We start from the raw sequence: 26,336 nt of genomic DNA, 5'->3' as shown, positions 1-26,336 counted from the left end.
CAATTGGGCTCCAGTCAAACGGATTAGCGTTCTGCGTTTGTCCGGACCCCGGGTTCCTGTCGCATTGCTGAGATAAAGTGCTAAACTTGTTTCCGACCTCGTTCATATTCGAATCCTCAAAGGGTTTACCTGTACCAACGCCGTCAAATGTAAGGAACCTCTTATGAGACATCACCACTACTAAATTGACATGTGCCTGGGTGTCCCAGGATGTTTTAACCAATTTCCAACTTCGACCATGTTCGAATCCTTAAATGGTTTGCTTGTACCAACGCCATCAAATGTAAGGAACCGCTTGCAAGACATCACCACACGTGTCCTAGTGTGTTCTTAACCCATGTTTGACTTTGACCATGTTCGAATCCGCATATGGTTTGCTTGTACCAACTCCATCAAATGTAATGAACCGCTTGTGAGACATCACCACACGTGTCCCAGCGTGTTCTTAACCCATGTTTGACTTCGGCCATGTTCGAATCCCCAAATGGTTTGGTTGTACCAATGCCGTTAAATGTAACTAACCGCTTGTGAGACATCATGACATGTGTCCCAGTGTATTCTTAACCCAAGTTTGACTTCGACCATGTTCGAATTCGCACATGGTTTGGTTGTACCAACTCCGTCAAAAGATAGTCACCGTTTGCAGGACATTGCCGCTACCAAATTGGCGTGTGCCACAGTTTCCCATAATCTAATCCGCAATTGGTTTGCTTTTAACAACGCCGTCAAAAATAAGGTACTGTAGTAATTGGCAATTGAGAAATGAAGAATCAAGTCAGCAAGTCTGACCACCCGATCCGATTAGTCGCCTCCTGTGACAAGCATAATTGCCTCTTAGGACAAGCATCGGTTGAAAAAGGCCAATTCTAACTCTGGTCGTCAAGGGTAGTACACATAATATTGAACAAGACTGTGGAGAACGCTTGAGTATCTGCAAAGCCAGTGAATGGGGGTTTATAGTAGATTTATGAGGCGCTTCCTTCAGTATTTGTACTCAAGTCAATTTGTACTCAATAACTTTTACTAAAATGAAGTAATACCACCAAGCGGTGGTGCTTTCAGTATGCAACCCAGAAAAAAATGAGGTACATATAGTATCAAAACTTCATGCAAACTTTCAATAGTTTCTGTGGAGAACCTTACAAGATATGATCTTTTAAGTAAAATTTTGGTGAAAAAAATTATCAAAATCAAAATCCAATATGGCCGCAACTAAAAAAGATATAAAAAAACGGCTATGCTAATTTGTTGTGTTCTGTATGGAGACAATTCTCAGAAAGTTTGAAATCATTTCATGCAGTGGATTCAGAGGAGATAGTATTTGAAGACAGGTGCCCAAAAAACCTTGGCAAAACCTTGAATCCAATATTGCTGCCAAACCACGTGACCAATGACCAAAGTCAAAGAACAAAAAATATTAAAGAACTGAAGCAGCAGATACATGCAAGGTTTGAAAGTAAACGGACATACGGTTGTGGAGCAGCAGGGCAAAATATATCGTCAAAAAATACTTGTTTTTCAGTTATCCGCCCTTGGCCTTTGGGCCTATGGCCTTGGATTTTTGGCGGGCACTAGTACCCAACGGTCCACATACACATACAAAATTTGAACACAATCAGGCAAGTGGTTATTTTGCTAGGCCTGGTACAAAAATCGGCGGAATAATAAATAATAATAATAATAATTAAAGCTGCAAGCAGCAATGGCGGGCTCCAAGTAACACTGTGCCCAAACGTCCATGTTCGAATCCTCAAAGGGTTTCCTTGAACCAAATCCATCAAATGTAGGCACCACTTGCAGGGTATCGTCGCAAGGAAATTGGTGTGTGCCAGGGTGTCCAGGTCAGTTCTCAAACCATTACCGACCTCGAACATGTTCGAATCCATAAGAGGTTGGCTTGTGCCAACTCTCTCAAAAGATAGTCACCCGAAATCGCCGCTACGAAATTGGCGTGTTCCAGGGGTGTCCCAAATATTAATCAAATATTACCACCAAGCAGTGTTACTTTTTGCATACAACCAATAACAATAAATGAGATGCATATGGCACACTAACTTCATGTAAACTTGCAATAGTTTCTGTGGAGAACCTTACAAGATATGATCTTTAAAGCAAAATTTCGTTGAAAAAAATGATCGAAATCAAAATTCAATACGGCCGTAACTAAAAGAGATATCCAAAATCGGCTATTAACGTTTGATGTGTTATGTATGGAGACAATTATCAGAAAGTTTGAAAGCATTTCATGCAGTGGACTCAAAGTTGTTTGCATTTGATGACAGGTACCCAAAAGACACTGTGGAAACCTTGAATCCAAAATGGCTGCCAAACCACGTAACCAATGACCAAAGTCAAAGAACAAAAAATGTCAAGCAGCTCAAGCAGCAGATACATGCAAGGTTTCAAAGTAATCGGATAAGCGGTTGCGGAGCAATAGGGCGAAACACATCTTCCAAATATTATGTTCTTTTAGTTATCTGCCCTTGGCCTTTGGGCCTACAGCCTTGGGTTTATGGCGGGCACTAGTACCTCACGGTCTACATACACACACTAAATTTGAACGAAATCGAGCCAGTGGATATTTTTCTAGCTCTGGTACAAAAATTGGCGGAATAATAATAATATTAAATCAAACGCTACAAGGGGACTCTAGAGCCTTTCGGCTTGGTGACTTTAACAGGCTGTAACTTCTTTGTCAGTTTGGCTCCAGTCAAACGGATTAGCGTTCTGCGTTCGTCCGGGCCCCGGATTCCTGTCGCATTGCTGAGATAAAGTGCTAAACCTGTTTCCCACCTCGTTCATAAATTCGAATCTTCAAAGGGTTTACCTGTACCAACACCGTCAAATGTAAAGAACCTCTTATGAGACATCACCAATACTAAATTGACATGTGCCTGGGTGTCCCAGGATGTTTTAACCAATTTCCAACTTCGACCATGTTCGAATCCTCAAATGGTTTGTTTGTACCAACGCCATCAAATGTAAGGAACTGCTTGCAAGACATCAGCACGTGTGTCTTAAAGTGTTCTTAACCCATGTTTGACTTCGACCATGTTCGAATCCGCATATGGTTTGCTTGTACCAACGCCGTCAAATGTAATAAACCGCTTGTGGGACATCACCACACGTGTCCTAGGGTGTTCTTACCCCAAATTTGACTTCGACCATGTTCGAATCCCCATTGGTTTGCTTGTACCAACGCCATCAAATGTGAGTGAGTGAGTGAGTGAGTTGGATTTAACGCCGCTTTTAACAGTATTACAGTTATATCGCGGCGTGTCAGCTTATTGTGGGAGGAAAGCCCGAAGTGATGCAGGTCTCGGACGTTTACCACTTCGGTGAAACCCACGAGCACGGGTATGGTGCTGACAAACCTAGAAACATAATCGGGGCGAACTGGGATTCGAACCCACAATCATAGGTTTCTGGCGTGCCCAAGGGACGCAACTCTGCACAGCGAATCGCGGCGCCTTAGACGACTGGGCCACCCGTGCCCCCCATCAAATGTAATGAACCGCTTGTGAGACATCACAACAAGTGTCCCAGTGTGTTCTTAACCAATGTTTGACTTCGACCATGTTCGAATCCGCATATGGTTTGCTTGTACCAACTCCGTCAAAAGATAGTCACCGTTTGCAGGACATTACCGCTACCAAATTGGCGTGTGCCACAGTTTCTCAGAGTGTACTAAACCAATTTCCGACCTCGACCATATTCTAATCAGCAAATGGTTTGCTTTAAACAACGCCGTCAAAAATAAGGTACCCTAGCAATTGGCAATTGAGAAATGAACAATCAAGCCAGCGAGTCTGACCACCCGATGCGATTAGTCGCCTCCTGTGACAAGCCTAGTTGCCTCTTGAGACAAGCATCGGTTGAAAAAGGCCAATTCTAATCCTGGTCGTCAAGGGTAGTACACATAATACTGAACAATACTGTGGAGAACGCTTGCAAAGCCAGTGAATGGGGGTGTATGGTAGATTTATGAGGCGCTTCCTTCAGTATTTGTACTCAAGTCTGATTTTTTAACTTAAATCAAATAATACCACACCAAGCAGTGGTGCTTTCAGTATGCAAACCAGAACAAAATGAGCTACATATAGTCTCAAAGCTTCATGCAAACTTTCAATAGTTTATGTTAAGAACCTTACAAGCTATGATCTTAAGAGTAAAATTTCGGTGAAAAAAATGATCAAAATCAAAATCCAATATTGCCGCAACTAAAAAAGATATCGGAAAATGGCTATGCTAATTTGTTGTGTTCTGTATGGAGACAATTCTCAAAAAGTTTGAAAGCATTTCGTGCAGTGGATTCAGAGGAGATAGTATTTGAAGACAGGTACCCCAAAAACCCTGTGAAAACCTTGAATCCAATATAGCTGCCAAACCACGTGATCAATGACCAAAGTCAAAGAACAAAAAATATGAAAGAACTGAAGCAGCAGATACATGCAAGGTTTCAAAGTAATCGGATAAGCGGTTGCGGAGCAATAGGGCGAAATACACCTTCAAAAAATTCTTGTTTTTCAGTTATCTGCCCTTGGCCTTTAGGCCTACGGCCTTGGGCTTTTGGCGGGCACTAGTACCCAACGGTCTTCAAACACACACAAAATTTGAACAAAATCGAGCTGGTGGTTATTTTGCTAGGGCAGGTACAAAAATCGGCGGAATAATAAATAATAATAATAATAATAATAAATAATTAAAGCTGCAAGCAGCAATGGCGGGCTCCAAGAAACACTGTGCCCAAACATCCCTGTTCGAATCCTCAAACGGTTTCCTTGAACCAAATCCGTCAAATGTAGGCACCACTTGCAGGGTATCGTCGCAAGGAAAATGGCGTGTGCCAGGGTGTCCAGGTCTGTTCTAAAACCATTTCCGACCTCGAACATGTTCGAATCCATAATAGGTTGGCTTGTTCCAACTCAAAAGATAGTCACCGGAAATCGCCGCTACAAAATTGGCGTGTTCCAGGGGTGTCCCAAATATAAATCAAATATTACCACCATGCGGTGTTACTTTTAGCATACAACCAATAACAATAAATGAGATGCATATTGCACACTAACTTCATGTAAACTTGCAATAGTTTCTGTGGAGAACCTTACAAAATTTCGTTGAAAAAAATGATCAAAATCAAAATTCAATACGTCCGTAACTAAAAAAGAATTCCAAAATCGGCTATTAAAGTTTGATGTGTTATGTATGGAGACAATTATCAAAAAGTTTGAAAGCATTTCATGCTGTGGACTCGGAGTTGTTTGCGTTTAAAGACAGGTACCCAATAAACACTGCGGAAACCTTGAATCCATAATGGCTGCCAAACCACGAGACCAATGACCAAAGTCAAAGAACAAAAAATGTCAAGCAGCTCAAGCATCAGATACATGCAAGGTTTCAAAGTAATCGGATAAGCGGTTGCTGAGCAATAGGGCGAAATACATCTTCAAAATATTCTGTTCTTTTAGTTATCTGCCCTTGGCTTTTGGGCCTACGGCCTTGGATTTTTGGCGGGCACTAGTACCCAAAGATCCACATACACACACAAAATGTGAACAAAATCGAGCCAGTGGTTATTTTTCTAGCTCTGGTACAAAAATCAGCGGAATAATAATAATATTAAATCAAACGCTAACACTGGGACTCTTCAGCCTTTCGGCTTGGTGACTCTTTAACAGGCCGTAACTTCTTTGTCAGTTGGGCTCCAGTCAAACAGATTAGCGTTCTGCGTTCGTCCGGGCCCCGGGTTCCTGTCGCATTGCTGAGATAAAGTGCTAAATCTGTTTCCCACCTCGTTCATATATTCGAATCCTCAAAGGGTTTACCTGTACCAACGCCGTCAAATGTAAAGAACCTCTTGTGAGACATCACCACTACTAAATTGACCTGGGTGTCCCAGGATGTTTTAACCAATTTCCAACTTCGACCATGTTCGAATCCTGAAATGGTTTGTTAGTACAAACGCCATCAAATGTAATGAACCGCTTGTGAGACATCGCCACATGTGTCTTAGTGTGTTCTTAACCCATGTTTGACTTCGACAATGTTCGAATCCGCATATGGTTTGTTTGTACCAACGCCATCAAATGTAATGAACCGCTTGTGAGACATCACCACACGTGTCCCAGTGTGTTCTTAACCCATGTTTGACTTCGACCATGTTCGAATCCCCAAATGGTTTGCTTGTACCAACGTCATCAAATGTAAAGAACCTCTTGTGAGACATCACCACTACTAAATTGACCTGGGTGTCCCAGGATGTTTTAACCAATTTCCAACTTCGACCATGTTCGAATCCTCAAATGGTTTGTTTGTTCAACCACCATCAAATGTAAGGAACCACTTGCAAGACATCGCCACATGTGTCCCAATGTGTTCTTAACCCATGTTTGACTTCGACCATGTTCGAATCCGCATATGGTTTGCTTGTACCAACGCCATCAAAAGATAGTCACCGTTTGCAGGACATTACCAAATTGGCGTGTGCCACAGTTTCCCAGTGTGTACTAAACCAATTTCCGACCTCGACCATATTCTAATCCGCAAATGGTTTGCTTTAAACAACGCCGTCAAAAATAAGGTACCCTAGCAATTGGCAATTGAGAAATGAAGAATCAAGCCAGCCAGTCTGACCACCCAATCGGATTTGTCGCCTCCTGTGACAAGCATAGTTGCCTCTTGAGACAAGCATCGGTTGAAAAAGGCCAATTCTGATCCTGGTCGTCAAGGGTAGTACACACAATATTGAACAAGGCTGTGGAGAACGCTTGGATATCTGCAAAGCCAGTGAATGGGGGTGTATGGTAGATTTATGAGGCGCTTCCTTCAGTATTTGTACTCAAGTCTGATTTTTTTACTTAAATCAAATAATACCACACCAAGCAGTGGTGCTTTCAGTATGCAACCCAGCACAAAATGAGCTACATATTGTCTCAAAACTTCATGCAATCTTTCAATAGTTTCTGTTAAGAACCTTACAAGCTATGATCTTAAAGGTAAAATTTCGGTGAAAAAAATGATCAAAATCAAAATCCAATATGGCCGCAACTACAAAAGATATCGAAAAACGGCTATGCTGATTTGTTGTGTTCTGTATGGAGACAATTCTCAGAAAGTTTGAAAGCTTTTCATGCAGTGGATTCAGAGGAGATAGTATTTGAAGACAGGTACCCAATACACCCTTTGAAAACCTTGAATCCAATATGGTTGCCTAACCACGTGTCCAATGACCAAAGTCAAAGAACATAACATGTCAAGCAGCTCAAGCATCAGATACATGCAAGGTTTCAAAGTAAACGGACAAACGGTTGTGGAGCAACAGGGCAAAATATATCGTCAAAAAATACTTGTTTTTCAGTTATCTGCCCTTGGTCTTTGGGCCTATGGTCTTGGCTTTTTGGCGGGCACTAGTACCCAACGGTCTACAAACACGCACAAAATTTGAACAAAATCGAGCTAGTGGTTATTTTGCTAGGGCAGGTACAAAAATCGGCGGAATAATAAATAATAATAATAATAATAATAATAAATAATAATAATAATAATAATAAATCGAACGATTACAATAGGGCTCTACAGCCTTTCGGCTTGGAGCCCTAATAATAATAAATCGAACGATTACAATAGGGCTCTACAGCCTTTCGGCTTGGAGCCCTAATAAATATAGCTGCAAAGCAGCAATGGCGGGCTCCAAGTTACACTGTGCACAAACGTCCATGTTCGAATCCTTAAAGGGTTTCCTTGTACCAAATCCGTCACATGTAGGCACAACTTGCAGGGTATTGCCGCTACGAAATTGGCGTGTGCTAAGTCTGTTCTAAACCCATTTCTGACATCAAACATGTTCGAATCCTCAAAGAGTTTGTTTGTACCAACTCTGTCAAAAATTAGTCACCGTGTTCAGGACATTGGCGTGTTCCAGGGGTGTCCCAAATTTTAATCAAATATTACCACCAAGTGTTGTTACTTTTTCCATGCACCCAAGAACAGAAAATAAGATGCATATGATACACTAACTTCATGTAAACTTGCAATAGTTTCTGTCAACAAGCGAACAAGATATGATCGTTAAAGTACAATTTCGGTAATTTTTTTTATCAAAGTCAAAATCCAATACAACCGCAACTAAAACAGATATCCAAAAACGGCTATTAGAATTTGCTGTGTTGTGTGTGGAGACAATTCTCCAAAAATTTGGAAGCATTTCATGCAGTGGACTCGGAGTTGTTTGCGTTTGAACACACGTACCCAAAAGACACTGTGAAAACCTTGAATCTAATATGGCTGCCAAACCATGTGACCAATGACCAAAGTAAAAGAACAAAAAATATCAAGCAGCTCAAGCAGCAGATACATGCAAGTTTTCAAAGTAATCGGATTAGCGGTTGCGGAGCAATAGGGCGAAATACATCTTTTAAAAAGTCTTGATTTGTAGTTATCTGCCCTTGGCCTTTGGGCCTACGGCCTTGGGTTTTTAGAGGGCACTAGTACCCAACGGTCTTCATACACATACACAATTTGAACAAAATCGAGCCAGTGGTTATTTTGCTAGCTCTGGTACAAAAATCGGCGGAATAATAATAATATTAAATCAAACGATAACACTGGGGCTCTTTAGCCTTTCGGCTTGGTGACTCTTAAACAGGCTGTAACTTCTTTGTCATTTGGGCTCCAGTCAAACAGATTAGCGTTCTGCGTTTGTCCGGACCCCGGGTTCCTGTCGCATTGCTGAGATAAAGTGCTAAACTTGTTTCCGACCTCGTTCATATTCGAATCCTCAAAGGGTTTACCTGTACCAACGCCGTCAAATGTAAGGAACCTCTTATGAGACATCACCACTACTAAATTGACATGTGCCTGGGTGTCCCAGGATGTTTTAACCAATTTCCAACTTCGACCATGATCGAATCCTGAAATGGTTTGCTTGTACCAACTCCATCAAATGTAATGAACCGCTTGTGAGACATCACCACACGTGTCCCAGCGTGTTCTTAACCCATGTTTGACTTCGGCCATGTTCGAATCCCCAAATGGTTTGGTTGTACCAATGCCGTTAAATGTAATTAACCGCTTGTGAGACATCATGACATGTGTCCCAGTGTATTCTTAACCCAAGTTTGACTTCGACCATGTTCGAATCCGCACATGGTTTGGTTGTACCAACTCCGTCAAAAGATAGTCACCGTTTGCAGGACATTGCCGCTACCAAATTGGCGTGTGCCACAGTTTCCCATATTCTAATCCGCAAATGGTTTGCTTTTAACAACGCCGTCAAAAATAAGGTACTGTAGTAATTGGCAATTGAGAAATGAAGAATCAAGTCTGCAAGTCTGACCACCCGATCCGATTAGTCGCCTCCTGTGACAAGCATAGTTGCCTCTTAGGACAAGCATCGGTTGAAAAAGGCCAATTCTAACTCTGGTCGTCAAGGGTAGTACACATAATATTGAACAAGACTGTGGAGAACGCTTGAGTATCTGCAAAGCCAGTGAATGGGGGTTTATAGTAGATTTATGAGGCGCTTCCTTCAGTATTTGTACTCAAGTCAATTTGTACTCAATAACTTTTACTAAAATCAAGTAATACCACCAAGCGGTGGTGCTTTCAGTATGCAACCCAGAAAAAAAATGAGGTACATATAGTATCAAAACTTCATGCAAACTTTCAATAGTTTCTGTGGAGAACCTTACAAGATATGATCTTTAAAGTAAAATTTTGGTGAAAAAAATTATCAAAATCAAAATCCAATATGGCCGCAACTAAAAAAGATATAAAAAAACGGCTATGCTGATTTGTTGTGTTCTGTATGGAGACAATTCTCAGAAAGTTTGAAATCATTTCATGCAGTGGATTCAGAGGAGATAGTATTTGAAGACAGGTGCCCAAAAAACCTTGGCAAAACCTTGAATCCAATATTGCTGCCAAACCACGTGACCAATGACCAAAGTCAAAGAACAAAAAATATCAAAGAACTGAAGCAGCAGATACATGCAAGGTTTGAAAGTAAACGGACAAACGGTTGTGGAGCAACAGGGCAAAATATATCGTCAAAAAATACTTGTTTTTCAGTTATCTGCCCTTGGCCTTTGGGCCTATGGCCTTGGATTTTTGGCGGGCACCAGTACCCAACGGTCCACATACACATACAAAATTTGAACACAATCAGGCAAGTGGTTATTTTGCTAGGCCTGGTACAAAAATCGGCGGAATAATAAATAATAATAATAATAATAATAATAAATAATAATAATAAATCGAACGATTACAATAGGGCTCTACAGCCTTTCGGCTTGGAGCCCTAATAATAATAAATAATAATAATAAATCGAACGATTACAATAGGGCTCTACAGCCTTTCGGCTTGGAGCCCTAATAATAATAAGTGTGTACCTGTATTGTGCTAGCCTCCATGCACTCTGTGCATGCTCAAGGTGCTAACATTTTTACCTCAGTCAATGGAAAGTATGCACTCGATTTTCATTCTCAGCTCCATTGGGAACATACAACAAAAGCTGCCTTGTCAGGTGCTGGAAGGTGGACGGTCACTTTACCCATCGAGGTACCCATCTTTTCTGCTGGCTGAACAGAGACTTGTGTTTTTGAGGGCTTGCTTATGAATGAAGGTTGGTTAAAATGTCAGTGTGTATGTGTGCAAACTGAGTAGTTAGTTACTTATGCTTTCAACCACTGGTTTGACTGGCTCATGCTCAGATAGATACAGGCTGCTGATTAATAACACAACCAAGTCAGCCTGACCACCCTATCCTCGTTCGACCCCCCTGAGTATAGGTGGAGACACGAGTAGCCCAGTTGTCAATTCGCTGCACAGATATGCACGAAATCTGTGAATCCTTTTTGCTCCAGTTATGATTCATAGGCTTGTGAGCACCATGTGTGGGTTTCACCGAAGTGGGAAAAAAACTCACACCGCACCAGGATACCCAAGGACCATAAAGGGCTGCTTACCTTAAGGATCTTAAAGGGCTGCTTACCCAAATGATCATAAAGGAGTGCTTACCTTAAGGATAATAAAGGAGAGCTTATCCAAGGACCACAAAGGGCTGCTTACCTTAAGGATCTTAAAGGGCTGCTTACCCAAATGATCATAAAGGAGTGCTTACCTTAAGGATAATAAAGGAGAGCTTATCCAAGGATCATAAAGGGCTGCTTACCCTAATGAGTGCTTACCTTAAAGATCACAAAAGAGTGCTTACTTTAAAGATCTTAAAGGACTGCTTACCCAAGGACTAGAAAGGGATGCTTACCAAAGGACCAGAAAGGGCTGCTTACCTCAAGGATCATAAAGGGCTGCTTACCCTAATGAGTGCTTACCTTAAAGATCACTAAAGAGTGCTTACCTTAAAGATCATAAAGGACTGCTTACCCAAGGACCAGAAAGGGGTGCTTACCTTAAGGATCATAAAGGGGTGCTTACGTTAATGATAATATAGGAGTGGTTACCTTAAGGATCATAAAAGAGTGCTTACGTTAATGATAATATAGGAGTGGTTACCTTAAGGATCATAAAGGAGTGCTTACGTTAATGATAATATAGGAGTGGTTACCTTAAGGATCATAAAGGAGTGCTTACCTTAAGGTTGATGATAATATTGGGGTGTTTACATTTAGGAGTGAGTGAGTTGGGTTTAGCGCCGCTTTTCACATTATTCCAGTTATATTACGGCGTGTCAGCTTAATGTTGGAGGAAAGTCCGAAGTGATGCAGGTCTCATACGTTAACCACTTCGGTGAAACCCACGAGCACGGGTATGGTGCTGACAAACCTAGAAAGATAATCGGGGCGAACCAGGATTCGAACCCACAATCATAGGTTTCTGGCGTGCCCAAGGGACGCAACTCTGCACAGCTAATCGCGGCGCCCTAGACGACTGGGCCACCCGTGCCCCCTTATATTTAGGATCATAAAGGGGTGCTTACCTTAAGGGGTATTCAAGTATTCCGTGTAATGTATACCTCAATAAGATGCATGTAAAGGGTAGTTATAGTGTGAAGTTACCACACGCAGTGTATAGATATAAGAAGCATAAGACATTATCTATTTTATTGCCCTGTTTTGCCTTTTCGGTTTCGCTTCATCAGTTAACACCGTCTCCGTGGTCTATTGGTAGAGCGTCCGCCCGGAGAGCGGAAGGTCTGGGGTTCGATCCCCAGCCGCGTCATACCAAACGACGTTAAAAGATGGTACTTGTTGTTACCCTGTCTGGCGCTCGGCATTAAGGGGCTAAAACAAGGACTGTTCGGCTCGGAGTCAGTATACTGTGTCTGAGTATTCATGGGGTATTCATGTTAAACTGCGGCATGGTATCTCAGTGTGCTAGCACTATAAATCGGCATCAGTCCAGACTAGTACAAGCAGCCACACACACACATACACGTGCATGCACGTCGCTATATAAGTGCAATAATCTTGGACGCGACGTTAAACCCCATTTCACCTCGCCTCACTTCATCAGTTAACATCCGTGATAATTATAGGAATATTGTTCTGTATGGTGTTGACGTTATGAATTATTTGAGGCTGTTAGCTATATTCAGATGTTGTTGGTTGGTTGGTTGTTCATGTAACGCCGCACTCAGCAATATTCCAGCTATATGACGGCGGTCTGAAAATAATCGAATCTGGACCAGACAAACCAGTGATTGATATCATGAGCATTGATCCACGCACTTGGGATCGATGACATGCATCAACCAAGTCAGCGAGCCTGACCAACCGATCCCGTTAGTCGCCTTTTACGACAAGCATAGTCGCCTTTTACGGCAAGCATGGGTTGCTGAAGACCTATTCTACCCCGGATATATTCCTTAGTAACTGTTTCTAAGTTTTTCAGGCGTCATTTATGTCGCCTCGCTAAAATAACTGTCGCGTGCGGCTTTATTAGTAGCATGAAGCAAACATGACGGATAGGTGACCGACATAAGGCATGTGTACCACGCCGAAAGAAACAGTACCAGTTCGGGAAAAATACACCTCTAGAAAGGTTTTCTGTACTACAGTGAGAGCTTTATGCATACCATTCGCAATGGATATTATTGTAAAATAGGCCTGTTGAATCTACACAAACTATTAATCATCAAAGTTAGTAGATAATATGTCTTCGAAACATTTAGCGAATATTTCGATAGTTGGAGATATGTTTTAAATTATATATTTATGGAAACATTTATCAGTATTCAGTTCGTTCCACAACTTTCACGTTTGTAGGCTTGAACAATAAAAACACTTCCGCGCTCATTTACATAATCGAAGGTCAAGGACAAGGCAGGTCACTGTCAAAGGTATCTTGAAAAACGGACCCTCGTCTCTTCGAATGGATATTATCTATTTCCTCCGCTGATCGTCTGCCTTGGGGAAAGCGTGAAAGCTGATATTGGCTTCGTTGCGCGAATCGCTTGACCATTGCGGGACACAACAGTGAAAGTTACTCGAAGATCGTTTAAACTCGCTGTTCCTGGGACCCGTTCCACAAAGCGATCTTAGCGCTACGACTGTCGTAAGTCAGTGTTAAAGAATGGGAGCTACGACCGACTAAGCGCTAAAATCGCTTTGTGGAACGGGGCCCAGGTGGTCGACAGATAGCCGGGTCTGCCTCGATTGCTAGAAGAATTTTGTTGATGTATCGTTGAGCCGTACGTTTGCCCTGGATATGGACCAAACCTGCCATGATGAGAGATAACCGCCCACATCATAACGCTACCCCCACGAAACCTGTCCACTTCCTCTACGCAGTTTTCGGCGTAACGTTCTCCCCGACGTCTGTAGACCCGTGCTCTTCGATCCCCTCGACGGAGAAGAAATCTTGATTCGTCGCTGAACCAGACATCTCTCCATCGCAGTTGAGGCCATACCCTGTGTTGACGATACCAATACAGTAGCTGTTGACGATGTTGTCGACTGGATATGACGTGTCGAACATGAAATCTTGCTCGTAGACCTGCTGCTCTTAAACATTTTCGCACGGTCTGGTCGGAGATTCTGCGCAGTCGCGGTATTTGGGATGCGATTGAGATGGCTGTGGTCGTCCTTTCACATAGGTGGCGCAGTCGGATGTAGCAACCTTGGGCGGGGTGGTTACTCTTGGTCGACCCGTCCTTCTCCGATCACATGTTGACCCATGCTGCTGAAACCGATCCCGCAGCTTTGTGATGGTGCTGGGCGCTACATTGAAAACCCTGGCTACAGCTGATCGGGATTCCCCTGCCTGCAAGCGGCCCATGGCGTTGTTTCTTTGCACTTCTGTTGATCATGGCATGTTGTTGAACTGTCACTGTTCGATTGACGCAGATGCCAGGCTGTCAAAAACACTGCACTTAAATACCGTTCATATTGCTGCTGCACGTGCAGTGCGTGCAGCTCCATGGCCCTTTTGTTGACGAGTACGTCTTTTCCGAATCGTACGTGTTTCCCGACTAAAGGTTTGCATGTCCTTGTCGTGATCATTTTGATCAAGAAAATTTGTCACTGACACTTACACATTAAACCTCTTTATTTTGCACCTCTTGGTCCGCTAATTTTGCTTTTTATGGCAATACTTACAAACATGTTGAAGCGAATGTGTACATTTTAACTGGAACACATTGAGATAACAATCAACATCATTAATACATTTACACACATTCATCATAAAAAAAATATCTCGCATGTATTTCTGTATGGACAATCCACTTTTGATATATTTACAAAACTTTAAAAGTAATGGCTGATATTGACAATTCATGAGATAGGTAAATTTGTCTATAGTAGATATTGACAAAAATAGTTGGGTAATAGAGATTTCCGGAGATCCTATAATTCATTACAGCATAATACAAAATGAAGTTCATCCCCAATTTCATTGTTACAAAGTGAGCACAGTCTGTCATTTCTATATACATTATTCGATCTTCCAATTTCAATTGGGCGGTCGGGTATACGTAGCCAAGTGGTTAAAGCGTTCGCTGGTCACGCCAAAGACCCGGGTTCGATTCCCGACATGGGTACAATGTGTCAAGCCCATTTCTGGTGTCCCCCGCCGTGATATTGCTGGAATATTGCTAAAAGCGGCGTAAGACCATACTCACTCACTCACTCACTCCGGTTTTAATTGCTAGCCTGTGATTTGTTGTTCTTTACCGAGTTAACCAAGTGCAGAGATAATAGGGAAGTGATAATAGATATGGTTCTAAAACAAGATCATGTTTAAATAGTAAATAAGTATCCAGTTTTGAAGAAATTCTAATAGACATAATCCAGTATTGTTTAAACTGGTCCAGTAAAACGAGCTTAACTTGTTCTTTTACCCATAATGTATTTGGTATAGTCTGTAATAACCATAATTAATACAAACCGGCTTCTTGCAGGATTTCCTTTGCCATATGTATTAGCGGAAAGGAGACGTGGTCACTGTTATTCGTCATCGACAGCATAATAGAACATAAAGTATGGGGGAGTGGTTTCCTTGTAGTAATTAATTAACACCTGTACGATAATATTCTAATTTTACCTGTTATACTTATTGGATGTCTACCAAGTTCGCCATAAACCATATAATCTGGAGTTGTCTGCTTAACGTTAAGGATATATTTACAATATCTTAAAAGTACTCTCTCTGGGATACCTCATCTTTCAAAGCCCCAAACTTCAGAGCCATACAACAATATTGGTAGGATTAAGTTATCAAACAACTTCAGCTGACAATCAACTGGGATTTCTAGTTGTCGAATGAGTTTAAAAACTGCAAACATGCTCTACTTGCTTGGTCATTGAGTGACTTGTTAGCGCTACAAAACCTTCCATTGCCTGAAAATAATACACCCAAGTAGAGATACTGTTTAACAATCTCAATCTCACAAACTTGCAGTGTAGGCTTAAGTCTTTTCCTCACGTATCCTTTTGAAAATATCACAACCTTTGTTTATTTATATTGACTTTTAGCTTCCGTGCTTCACAATACATTCCAAAAGTATTTAAAGCTTTCTGTAAGTCTGAAGCAGTCTCCGACAGTAAAACGGTGCCATCTGCGTAAAGAAGCAGGAATAACGTCATAAGAACACCAAGATGACTCTCGATATAATTGGACCGCCTCCGTGGTCTAGTGGTAGAGCGTCCGCCCGGAGAGCGGAAGGTCCGTGGTTCGATCCCCAGCCGCGTCATACCAAAAGACGTTAAAAGATGGTACTTGTTGTTACCCTGTCTGAAGCTCGGCATTAAGGGGTTAAAACAAGGACTGTTCGGCTCAGAGTCAGTATACTGTGTCTGAGTGGGGTATCCATGTTAAACTGCAGCATGGTATCTCAGTGTGCTAGCACTAAAAATCAGCATCAGTCCGGACTAGTACAAGCAGCCACACACACACATACACGTGCATGCACGTCGCTATATAAGTGCAATAATCTTGGACGCGACGTTAAACCCCATTTCACCTCATCTCGATATAATTATTAACAAAATCCAAACCCTTGACCTCATTTTTTTTCTCAGAAAGCATTCCAAAGCGTTAATATAAAGCGCAAACAGAAAAGGAGACAGATTTTCACCTTGGCGAACTCCGGCATTGCATGACACACGACTTAATTTTCTGATACATGTTGTAAATTAACCTAAAACATTTCCCACTAATATCACTTTTAATCATTTTAAGCCATAAACCAGTTCTCCATACTGTGTCGAAAGCTTTTCTAAAATCAATGAAAGCACAAAATAACTTTTTACCAGATGATTGATAGATATCGATAAGGGACTTGAGGACGTATGTGTGATCAATAGTCGAATGTTTTTTTCCAGAAGCCGGCTTGTGTTTCCGCAATTAGACCCCTGACCCATCCAACCATCCATCCATCCTCTAACAGAAACACACTAATAACTTCCGGCGCGGTCACGGTCCAGTCGTTTGCAACAAATGCATTTTGTACCTGTTGTCATAGCACAGACAAGGGTGCTTATTCAAGCTTTGTAATCGTTCACCGAGATATTTAGAGAAGAAGAAGACGAAGAAGAAGACGAAGAAGAAGACGACGAAGAAGAAGAAGACGAAGAAGAAGAAGACGACGACGAAGAAGAAGAGGAAGAAGACGAAGAAGAAGAAGAAGGAGAAGAAGAAGAAGAAGAAGAAGAAAATTGTTTTATTAGAGTGTCACATGCTGCAGTACAAAATATATGGACATATAAACATTTCATTAAAAAAACAGCACCCGCCCAGTTGGCCCACGAGACACTAATTACATAATGGTACATTTAAAATATTAAAAAGAAAAAAGAAAAGAAAAATGAGTTATAACTTTGTATATTACTACACCCACACCCGCACCCACACCCACACCCACACCCGCACCCATACACCCACACCCACATCCGCATTAAAATCCCGCTCAAAGCATACAAACAGGTAAGCATACAGGACGCTCACAGCAATCTCATACAAAATACTCAATCTCATGAAAGACAGATGCTTTATTTGAGTCTCACCTCGTTACATTAATAATACATTGGAAATAATCTCTTTACAAATATCTTAGTAAAAAAAGCATATGAAGTAACGAGCCACTCCCTACGGAGTTATGAGAGATTATATGACATTGGTACAAAGATATATACATTTTCACATGTATTACACACGATACAAATGACAGGCTATTCACAAAAGAGAATAATCTATAGTACTACATGGTGTAGAGCATCCGATCTGGTTGTTAAAATATTCTTGCAGGTCTTGGCAGTTGTAATAATCAATTCTGGGCTGGACAGCATCAAACCTACTTTCCGTAGATCATTAAAACTATCAAAATCAGAACATACGTGACCATATTTGGAAATAAGATAAGATAAGACCTTCATAGTGTGGACAATATAATAAAACATGCTTTTCATCTTCTATTTCATCCGTACAAAACGGGCAGGTTCTCTCCATTGTATTGGTATAGCGTCCGGCCTCGACTTTTAGCGGTGCTCCACCACATCTGAACCTTGACAGGGCGCTTCTTAGAGTTCTAGGGTGACTTTTGCGTACAGATGCTTCAACATTGTAATTATCCTGAAAGGTGCAGTAAGTTCTCAATTTATTGCCACCTGTCCCACGTTTGCTGTTCGTTAATTCCATAGCTGTCCCCCACTCTTCTTTAAATTCTTCAAACATTCTGCATTGCACTTCCGATGACACATATTTACTGCCGTATCTGTTGTCAATGGTTGGTTGGTTGGTTTGTCGTTTAACGCCGCACTCAGCAATATTCCAGCTATGTGACGGCGGTCTGTAAATATTCGAGTCTGGACCAGACAATCCAGTGATTGACATCATGAGCACTGATCCATGCAATTGGGATTGATGACTTGCATCAACCAAGTCAGTGAGCCTGACCACCCGATCCCGTTAGTCGCCTTTTACGACAAGCATAGTCGCCTTTTACAGCAAGCATGGGTTGCTGAAGACCTTTTCTACCCCGGATCTTCACGGGTCTGTTGGATGATGTGTGTCATGCAAAGTGTTGCTAATTTCCCGATTTCTACATGCCATCTTCCAATCTTGAATATTTAGCTTGGTTTACAATTCTGTCTTTTAACTAAGAGACACAAATACGGATATATAATGTCAAATGAAACATGTGTTTCAACCTTGACAAAAGTAGTCTACCATATGTTTTCTCACTGTCCCGGGACCGCCTCCGTGGTCTAATGGTAGAGCGTCCGCCCGGAGAGCGGAATGTCCGAGGTTCGATCTCCGGCCGCGTCATACCAAAAGACGTTAAAAGGTGGTACTTGTTGTTACCCTGTCTGGCGCTCGGTATTAAGGGGCTAAAACAAGGACTGGTCGGCTCGGAGTCAGTAGTGGGGTATTCACGTTCAACTGCGGCATGGTATCTCAGTGAGCTAGCACTATAAATCGGCATCAGTCCGGACTAGTAAAAGCAGCCGCAGACACAAACACACGTGCATGCACGTCGCTATTTCAGTGCAATGATCTTGGACGCGACGTTAAACCCCATTTCACCTCACCCCTCACCCTCCCGCTTTTGTTTGTATTATTGGTTAAAATGGTATCTGGTGCCTTATAGATTCGGTGAATTTTATACGTCCATATTTTAAACGGATATATTTTTAAATTTCATGTGAAAAAAGGTATTGTTTCATATTGTATATACTTTTCTCTGGCTATTTACATTTGTATATGTTTTAACCTGTTTATATTATAGCTGTACTTTAAATGTAGACTTAGATAAACTCTCGGTCTGTTTGCCATAATTACAACTTAAAACAAGAAAATAGTTCAGCACACAGTTGATCTCATTTCACTTCTACGCCATGAATTTAATTTGGTAATATATTTTTCTCATCTTGACCATGTTTTTCTTTTACTTTATAATAGATACACATACACACATTACTGTTCCAACGTCTAAATGTCTCTCAAAGACATAAACCTGCTCTTTCACATGTACGAGCCGTGAAGATCCGGGGTAGAATAGGTCTTCAGCAACCCATGCTTGCCGTGAAAGGCGACTATGCTTGTCGAAGGGGCGACTAACGGGGTCGGGTGGTCAGGCTCTCTGACTTTGTAGATGATGCATGCCATCGTATCCCGATTGCGTGGATCGATGCTCATGGTGTCGATCACTGGATTGTCTGGTCAAGACTCGGTTATTTTCAGACCGCTATCATATAGCTGGAATATTGCTGAGTGCGGCGTTAAATAAACAAGCAAGCAAACAAACAAACCAGTTGTCGGACTTTCATTGTGGAAGCCTCGGTTGCTGAGTGCGTTAGATCGCTGACTTTGTGTCCTGTCGATTACGAAATGGAAACTATAAAGTCAAACCATTTTCGTCCCGAGACACCCATTTGTCCCCAAATACGATAATATTTTAATTTTGGTTTTGAATTTATCATGTTTACAGTTAATTATTGACCTGCGCCTCTTATATTCTTAAAGATGTTTATTACCATTAGCTATGGTGGGTCGCCTAAAACAACAACAAACAAATGCATTACCCTGATTGTGGGGGCGGTCGGGTAGCCTGGTGTTTAAAACATTCACTCATCACCCGAAGACCCGGGTTCGATTCCCGACATGGGTACAATGTGTGAAGCCCATTTCAGGTGTTCCCCGCCGTGATATTGCTGGAATATTGCAAAAAGCGGCGTAAAACCAAACTCCCTCACTCACCCACCCTGATTGTGATAGTGTATTTCACAACATTCTTGAGAACATTATTTACCACAATATCTATGACATATTCCGCACTCCAAATTTCCCAATTTTGATGGAAATTATTTCCAATGAATTTGTTCAAAGACTAAGAAGAAAACTAAATGTTGCACTATACTTCAATGGAGTGTGTCCATGTTCCTCTCTTGATCATGACGATAAGAATGTTTTTCTTAATGTTATTTCAAATGACATAGAAATGAAATTTTGTGATTTTAAGTTGACATTGGTCTCTGTGAATGGTTGACTTTGTATTTTAATTGTTTCTTGCAGTTCCCTTTTGAGTGAGTGAGTGAGTGAGTGAGTGAGTGAGTTGGGTTTAACGCCGCGTTTAACAGTATTACAGTTATATTGCGGCGTGTCAGCTTTATGTGGAAGGAAAACCCGAAGTGATGCAGGTCTCAGAAGTTTACCACTTCGTTGAAACCCACGAGCACGGGTATGATGCTGACAAACCTAGAAACATAACTGGGGCGAACCGGCATTCGAACCCACAATCATAGGTTTCTGGCGTGCCCAAGGAACGCAACTCTACACAGCGAATCGTGGCGCCTTAGACGACTGGGCCTCCCGTGCCCCCAGTTCCCTTTTGGCCAGTGATTGATGTCGGTATGGGGAACTTTAGTTTGTTGCCAGCAAATATCGTAGTCAGGGTGGCAATAATGTTGTTATTTTTGTACATTAATCCAACCTTGTGTTTGTTTGTTAACGCCGCACTCAACAATATTCCAGCTATATGACGGCGGTCTGTAAATAATCGACTCTGGATCAGACAATCCAGTGATTTACCTCATGAAGCAACAACCAAGTCTGGCCACCCGATCCCTTTAGTCGCCTTTTACGACAAACATGGGTCGCTGAAGACCTATTCTGACCCCAACTTTTTGTAAACATATGAGCATGTACATATAAACTCAATAAATGATTTTGTTGTTTAATGTCGTAGTCATTAGTCTTTCAACCATATGACGCCAGCCTGTCTGTAAACAACGTCTGGACCAAACGATCCAGTGACTGATGTTGTGAACATCAACCAAGTCACCGAGCCAAACCACCCGATCCATTAGGGGACCCGGAATCCGATACCCGTGCTCGTGGGTTTCACAAAGGTGGTAAACCTCTGAGACTGCATCACTTCGGGCTTTCCTCCTTCATTAAGCTGACACGCTGTGATAAAACTTGAATACTGTTAAAAGCGGCGTTAAACCCAACTCACTCATCCACTCCAACCCGGAATCCCAGGTAAAAATAAACTCTAAAAGACATAAGAAGACTCAACATTTTATGAGCGTTTCACTCAATTTGCTGCTACTAACAATAATCTGCTGCAACATAACAATATGAATATGAAATAAAAGGTGATAAAATAAGCACATCGATATGACAGCGGGGATCCATTAGTACTTGGCTCAGGGGGTCAAGTGTAGGGTAAAATGAAGCTGCTATACAGAAACACATCTCGCAACACATAATAGACATTTAAGCTGGTAGGGTTGTGTGACTGATTTAATACAACACCTGGGCCCACTTGCACAAAGCGATCTTAGCGCTAAGATGATCGTAACTCCCATACTTTAACATAGGTTTACAATAGTCGTAGGGATAAGATCGCTTTGTGCAAGGGGGCCCTGGTTTAAATGGTCTATCATTGGCGATGGTACATTAACTAATCATTGCATGATGAAATACAGTTATCTATGAGTTTTTAATATTAAATTTTTTTTTTTTTGTTACAGGTTGAACCATAAGGCTTACAAAGGGTATTTTGGGAAAGCAATATTTTCATTCGATAGTTCTGTTTGACAGGTTTATGGTTCTTTCTTCAGAGCACGATGCTTGAGAGACCAGTCCGGGTTTTTTCCATTTTTGGAGCATGAGCTCTTGGATTGGTCACACGTGTAACCATTTGGACAACAGTGGAGTCCGTCTTGGCAGCACACAGCATTTTGGTACGAGCAGCATCCCCATCCTCCAGTCGACAGCCAACAGCAGGTCTGATTCTGGTCACAAGACACGGTGGCATTGCATGATACCAAGCCATCACCAGGTGATGAGGCACCGGATTGTTTTCCAGATCCAAATCCTGGTCCCGACTGCCCTGCAGCTACATATCTGGCTCTTGCTATATTTCTGGTTCTGGTTCTGGGTCTGGTTCTTGTTAGGACTTGTTGATTGAAGAAAAAGACAGTTGAGGATGGAAATCCTGAGAGCTTGGTCTCCGAGTCTGGAAGACTTGAGAATAATGTAGATGGCCGACACGTGTTGTTCACGCAGCGGAATCCAGCCCTACAGCAGTGGAGCCCATTTATGCAGCATGAAGCATGGGGCAGCGGGCAGCATCTCACTCCGCTTGGTGAACGACAGGCTGTCAGTCCAGGTGGACAAAGGCCAGCATCGTCTTGGGTAACGTATTGTAAGTTGGCTTCACCTTTCTTGCCCAACGACGTCGGTCCAGCTCTCTGTTGTGGAGCGTCAGTCATTTGTCGTTCGTGTCTCTGGTCTCCAACTTTGAGACCTGGTTGAAGAATGCCCTGGGGCACTGACTGCTCTCCCACGGGTCCTCTGTAATCAGTTCGTTCCTTGTCAAAGTTCGGAATCTTGGTCAGTAAGGGCGTCGCAAAAACGTTTCCCTTGCAGGTCATGGGTGTCGGGCCACAGGTCATCCCCGGCGGGCAACAGAAATAGGCGGCAGCGAATTTACAGCAGGTGAAGCTGTCTGGGCAGACAAACGAAGCGTCACACCTGACCGTGACTGGAGGACTGTCCTGAGAGAGGACTTCATTCTTGGAGGATTTGTCCAGATCCTTGAACAAGCTATGGCGCTGAGGAGAAACCTTTGTCAGCAAGGGCGTCGCAAAAACGTTTCCATTGCAGGTCATGGGTGTCGCGCCACAGGTCATCCCCGACGGGCAACAGAAATAGCCGACAGCAGATTTACAGCAGATGAAGCCGTCTGGGCAGACAAATGTATCGTCGCATCTGACCGTGTCTGGAGGACTGTCCTGGGAGAGGACTTCATTCTTGGTGGATTTGTCCAGATCCTTGAACAAGCTACGGCGCTGAGGAGAAACCTTTGTCAGCAAGGGCGTCGCAAAAACGTTTCCATTGCAGGTCATGGGTGTCGCGCCACAGGTCATCCCCGACGGGCAACAGAAATAGCCGACAGCAGATTTACAGCAGGTGAAGCCGTCTGGGCAGACAAATGTATCGTCGCATCTGACCGTGTCTGGAGGACTGTCCTGGGAGAGGACTTCATTCTTGGTGGATTTGTCCAGATCCTTGAACAAGCTACGGCGCTGAGGAGAAACCTTTGTCAGCAAGGGCGTCGCAAAAACGTTTCCATTGCAGGTCATGGGTGTCGCGCCACAGGTCATCCCCGACGGGCAACAGAAATAGCCGACAGCAGATTTACAGCAGGTGAAGCCGTCTGGGCAGACAAATGTATCGTTGCATCTGACCGTGTCTGGAGGACTGTCCTGGGAGAGGACTTCATTCTTGGTGGATTTGTCCAGATCCTTGAACAAGCTACGGCGCTGAGGAGAAACCTTTGTCAGCAAGGGCGTCGCAAAAACGTTTCCATTGCAGGTCATGGGTGTCGCGCCACAGGTCATCCACGACGGGCAACAGAAATAGCCGACAGCAGATTTACAGCAGGTGAAGCCGTCTGGGCAGACAAATGTACCGTCGCATCTGACCGTGTCTGGAGGACTGTCCTGGGAGAGGACTTCATTCTTGGTGGATTTGTCCAGATCCTTGAACAAGCTACGGCGCTGAGGAGAAACCTTTGTCAGCAAGGGCGTCGCAAAAACGTTTCCATTGCAGGTCATGGGTGTCGCCCCGCAGGTCATCCCCGACGGGCAACAGAAATAGCCGATAGCGAATTTACAGCAGGTGAAGCCGTCTGGGCAGACAAATGTATCGTCGCATCTGACCGTGTCTGGAGGACTGTCCCGAGAAAGGACTTCATTCTTGGTGGATTTTTCAAGATGTTCGAGCAGCGACAACCAGAAAGTCTTGCCACATCCTTCTACGGCCACGCCCACTATCACCAACACCAACAGCAGATGGAACTATGGACAAAACAACAGCAATATAGTTTCGAATCAAAGTAATCCACGCAATAAGATGTAACGATGACTCATTCTAGTTTTACTAATCACGTGACATATTATACAGTTTTAACACCGTTGTGTCGAAGTGGGTGTGACCTACATAAATACTTCGAGTTATCCGAGGTAAGACACAATCGAAAACTCAGCATGCATTTACCGAAACACGAGTTATCCGAGTAGAATTATGCTTGAAGTACGCGATTAGGACTGGAAAATCACTTCAAGACAAGGGTAACTTCGACACATCCGATTCGACACATTAGAGGTTAAAAAATGATGAATAAAGAAGGAAAACGCCGGGACCATGTATGTTCGATATATTAAAGTTCGACACAACGGTGTTTGACTATATATGATTAATTTGTTTCTTTGGTTTGTTTCAGGTAAGTTAAAGTCTTGGATCCGGTTGTATTAAACCTTCATTAACTAATGGGTTTATTAAACCCTGACGATTAACTAACTTCCTCATTTGTTAATTGCGGCATTAAAATGGGCTGCACAAAGCTGTCATTATACTAACATCAAATAACGATACTCTTGTAAGAGGCGACTAACGGGATCAGGTGGTCAGGCTCACTGACTCGGGTAGCCTAGTGATTAAAGCGTTCGCTCGTCACGCCGAAGACCCGGGTTCAATGTGTGAAGCCCATTTCTGGTGTCCCCTGCCGTGATATTGCTGGAATATTGCTAAAAGCGGCGTAAAACCATACTCACTCACTCACTCACTCGACTTCATAGTTTGGTATAAAGTTAAAATTGGCACTGATGTTCATTTTGTGATGTACTTCACCTGTTTGGGTATCAATGCGAAACCACAAAGCTTTCATCAAATCCCTCCCTTTTATCAACGTAGCGCACATTGTCAGGCACTCGCACACTGGTCGGTCAAAGTTCGCGAAAGGTCGTTCTGACGTGACCCGGAATCGGATGATGTCTTCAGATGTTTGTTTAGCAGCAGCGAGAACATAGATTTGATTTAAATGAAATTGAAACTAATAGTTGTGCGCTATTCCAGCTGTGTGACGGCGGTCTGTAAATAATCGAGTCTGGACCAGACAATCCAGTGATTAATATTATGAGTATCGAACCACGCAATTGGGATCGATGACATGCATCAACCAAGTCAGCGAGCCTGACCACCCGATCTCGTCAGTCGCCTCTTACGACAAGCATGGTAAGGTACGGAATAAGCCAAGTGGATCCATATGTTTTAGTTCCTTACGACGAACATATTGACATATTGTTGCGTTTATATAATACATAATATGCAATAATAATTGATTCTTCTTTAAATTCAAGTTCCTTCAAAATTCACATCGAACACTTTTGATTTGTAAAAGGCCAAAGCTGGCAGCTTGGAATATAAAACAATGATTTGGCTACAGGCGTTAAAAAAATATTAATCGCTGCACATGTCCTAAAATAATGTTTTGAGAAAAATAAAATGTGCGGCTTTTTTCCGAGACAAATGCGCTGGTACAAAACAAGGCATACTCACCAGTAGCATCCTAGAGGATCATTGCTCCTAGAGAACCAGTGCCCCACCGAGACGGTTCTCACGACATCTTCCTTTTATACCCTTTCTGTGTCCTGCCACGCGCAATCGTCATGCCATTCTCTTTATTTCGTTCCTTTTTCGTAAATGTTTCCTCATGATTTTTCCTAAAAGTTTTATTTCCTGCTGTATTTATTTTGTAGTTTTCCTTCCATGTTTGTATAGTAAGGGTTTAGATCTCGTTATCGCATCATGTTACATCGGCATTTATAGCAGAATTTCCTTATGTTTGGACGATTTAAACAATGATAATTTAATATGAGAAGAAGTCATTTTCGTTCGATTACACACATGATGGCTTCCAATGGTCACGTGTTGGATCACCTTGCCATCGTCAATGCGAGCTTATGTCATGGGTGAGTGAGCGAGTATGGTTTTACTTCAAGCAATATTCCAGCAATAGCACAGCAGGGGAAACCAAAAATGGGGCTTTGAACGTTAAATCCACGATGGGAACCGAAGCTGGGTCTTC

General features: G+C 42.5%; 1 protein-coding gene across 1 annotated transcript; it reads right to left on the bottom strand.

Moving 5' to 3' along the window:
- Positions 1-21,499: 21,499 nt before the first annotated feature.
- Positions 21,500-25,893, bottom strand: LOC139470107 (progranulin-like). Its single transcript, XM_071252401.1, has 2 exons — positions 25,808-25,893; positions 21,500-24,267 (listed from the first exon to the last, which is right to left on the bottom strand). The coding sequence occupies exons 1-2, from the start codon at positions 25,814-25,816 to the stop codon at positions 22,006-22,008; spliced, it is 2,271 nt and encodes a 756-aa protein (XP_071108502.1). The 5' UTR covers positions 25,817-25,893; the 3' UTR covers positions 21,500-22,005.
- Between the last annotated feature and the right edge of the window lie 443 nt (positions 25,894-26,336).

The sequence above is a fragment of the Haliotis cracherodii genome, unplaced genomic scaffold (genome assembly GCF_022045235.1).
Source record: "Haliotis cracherodii isolate W230 unplaced genomic scaffold, xgHalCrac1.p SCAF_20, whole genome shotgun sequence".
Taxonomy (NCBI): Eukaryota; Metazoa; Mollusca; class Gastropoda; order Lepetellida; family Haliotidae; genus Haliotis; species Haliotis cracherodii.
This window is presented reverse-complemented; position numbering and strand designations above follow the sequence as displayed.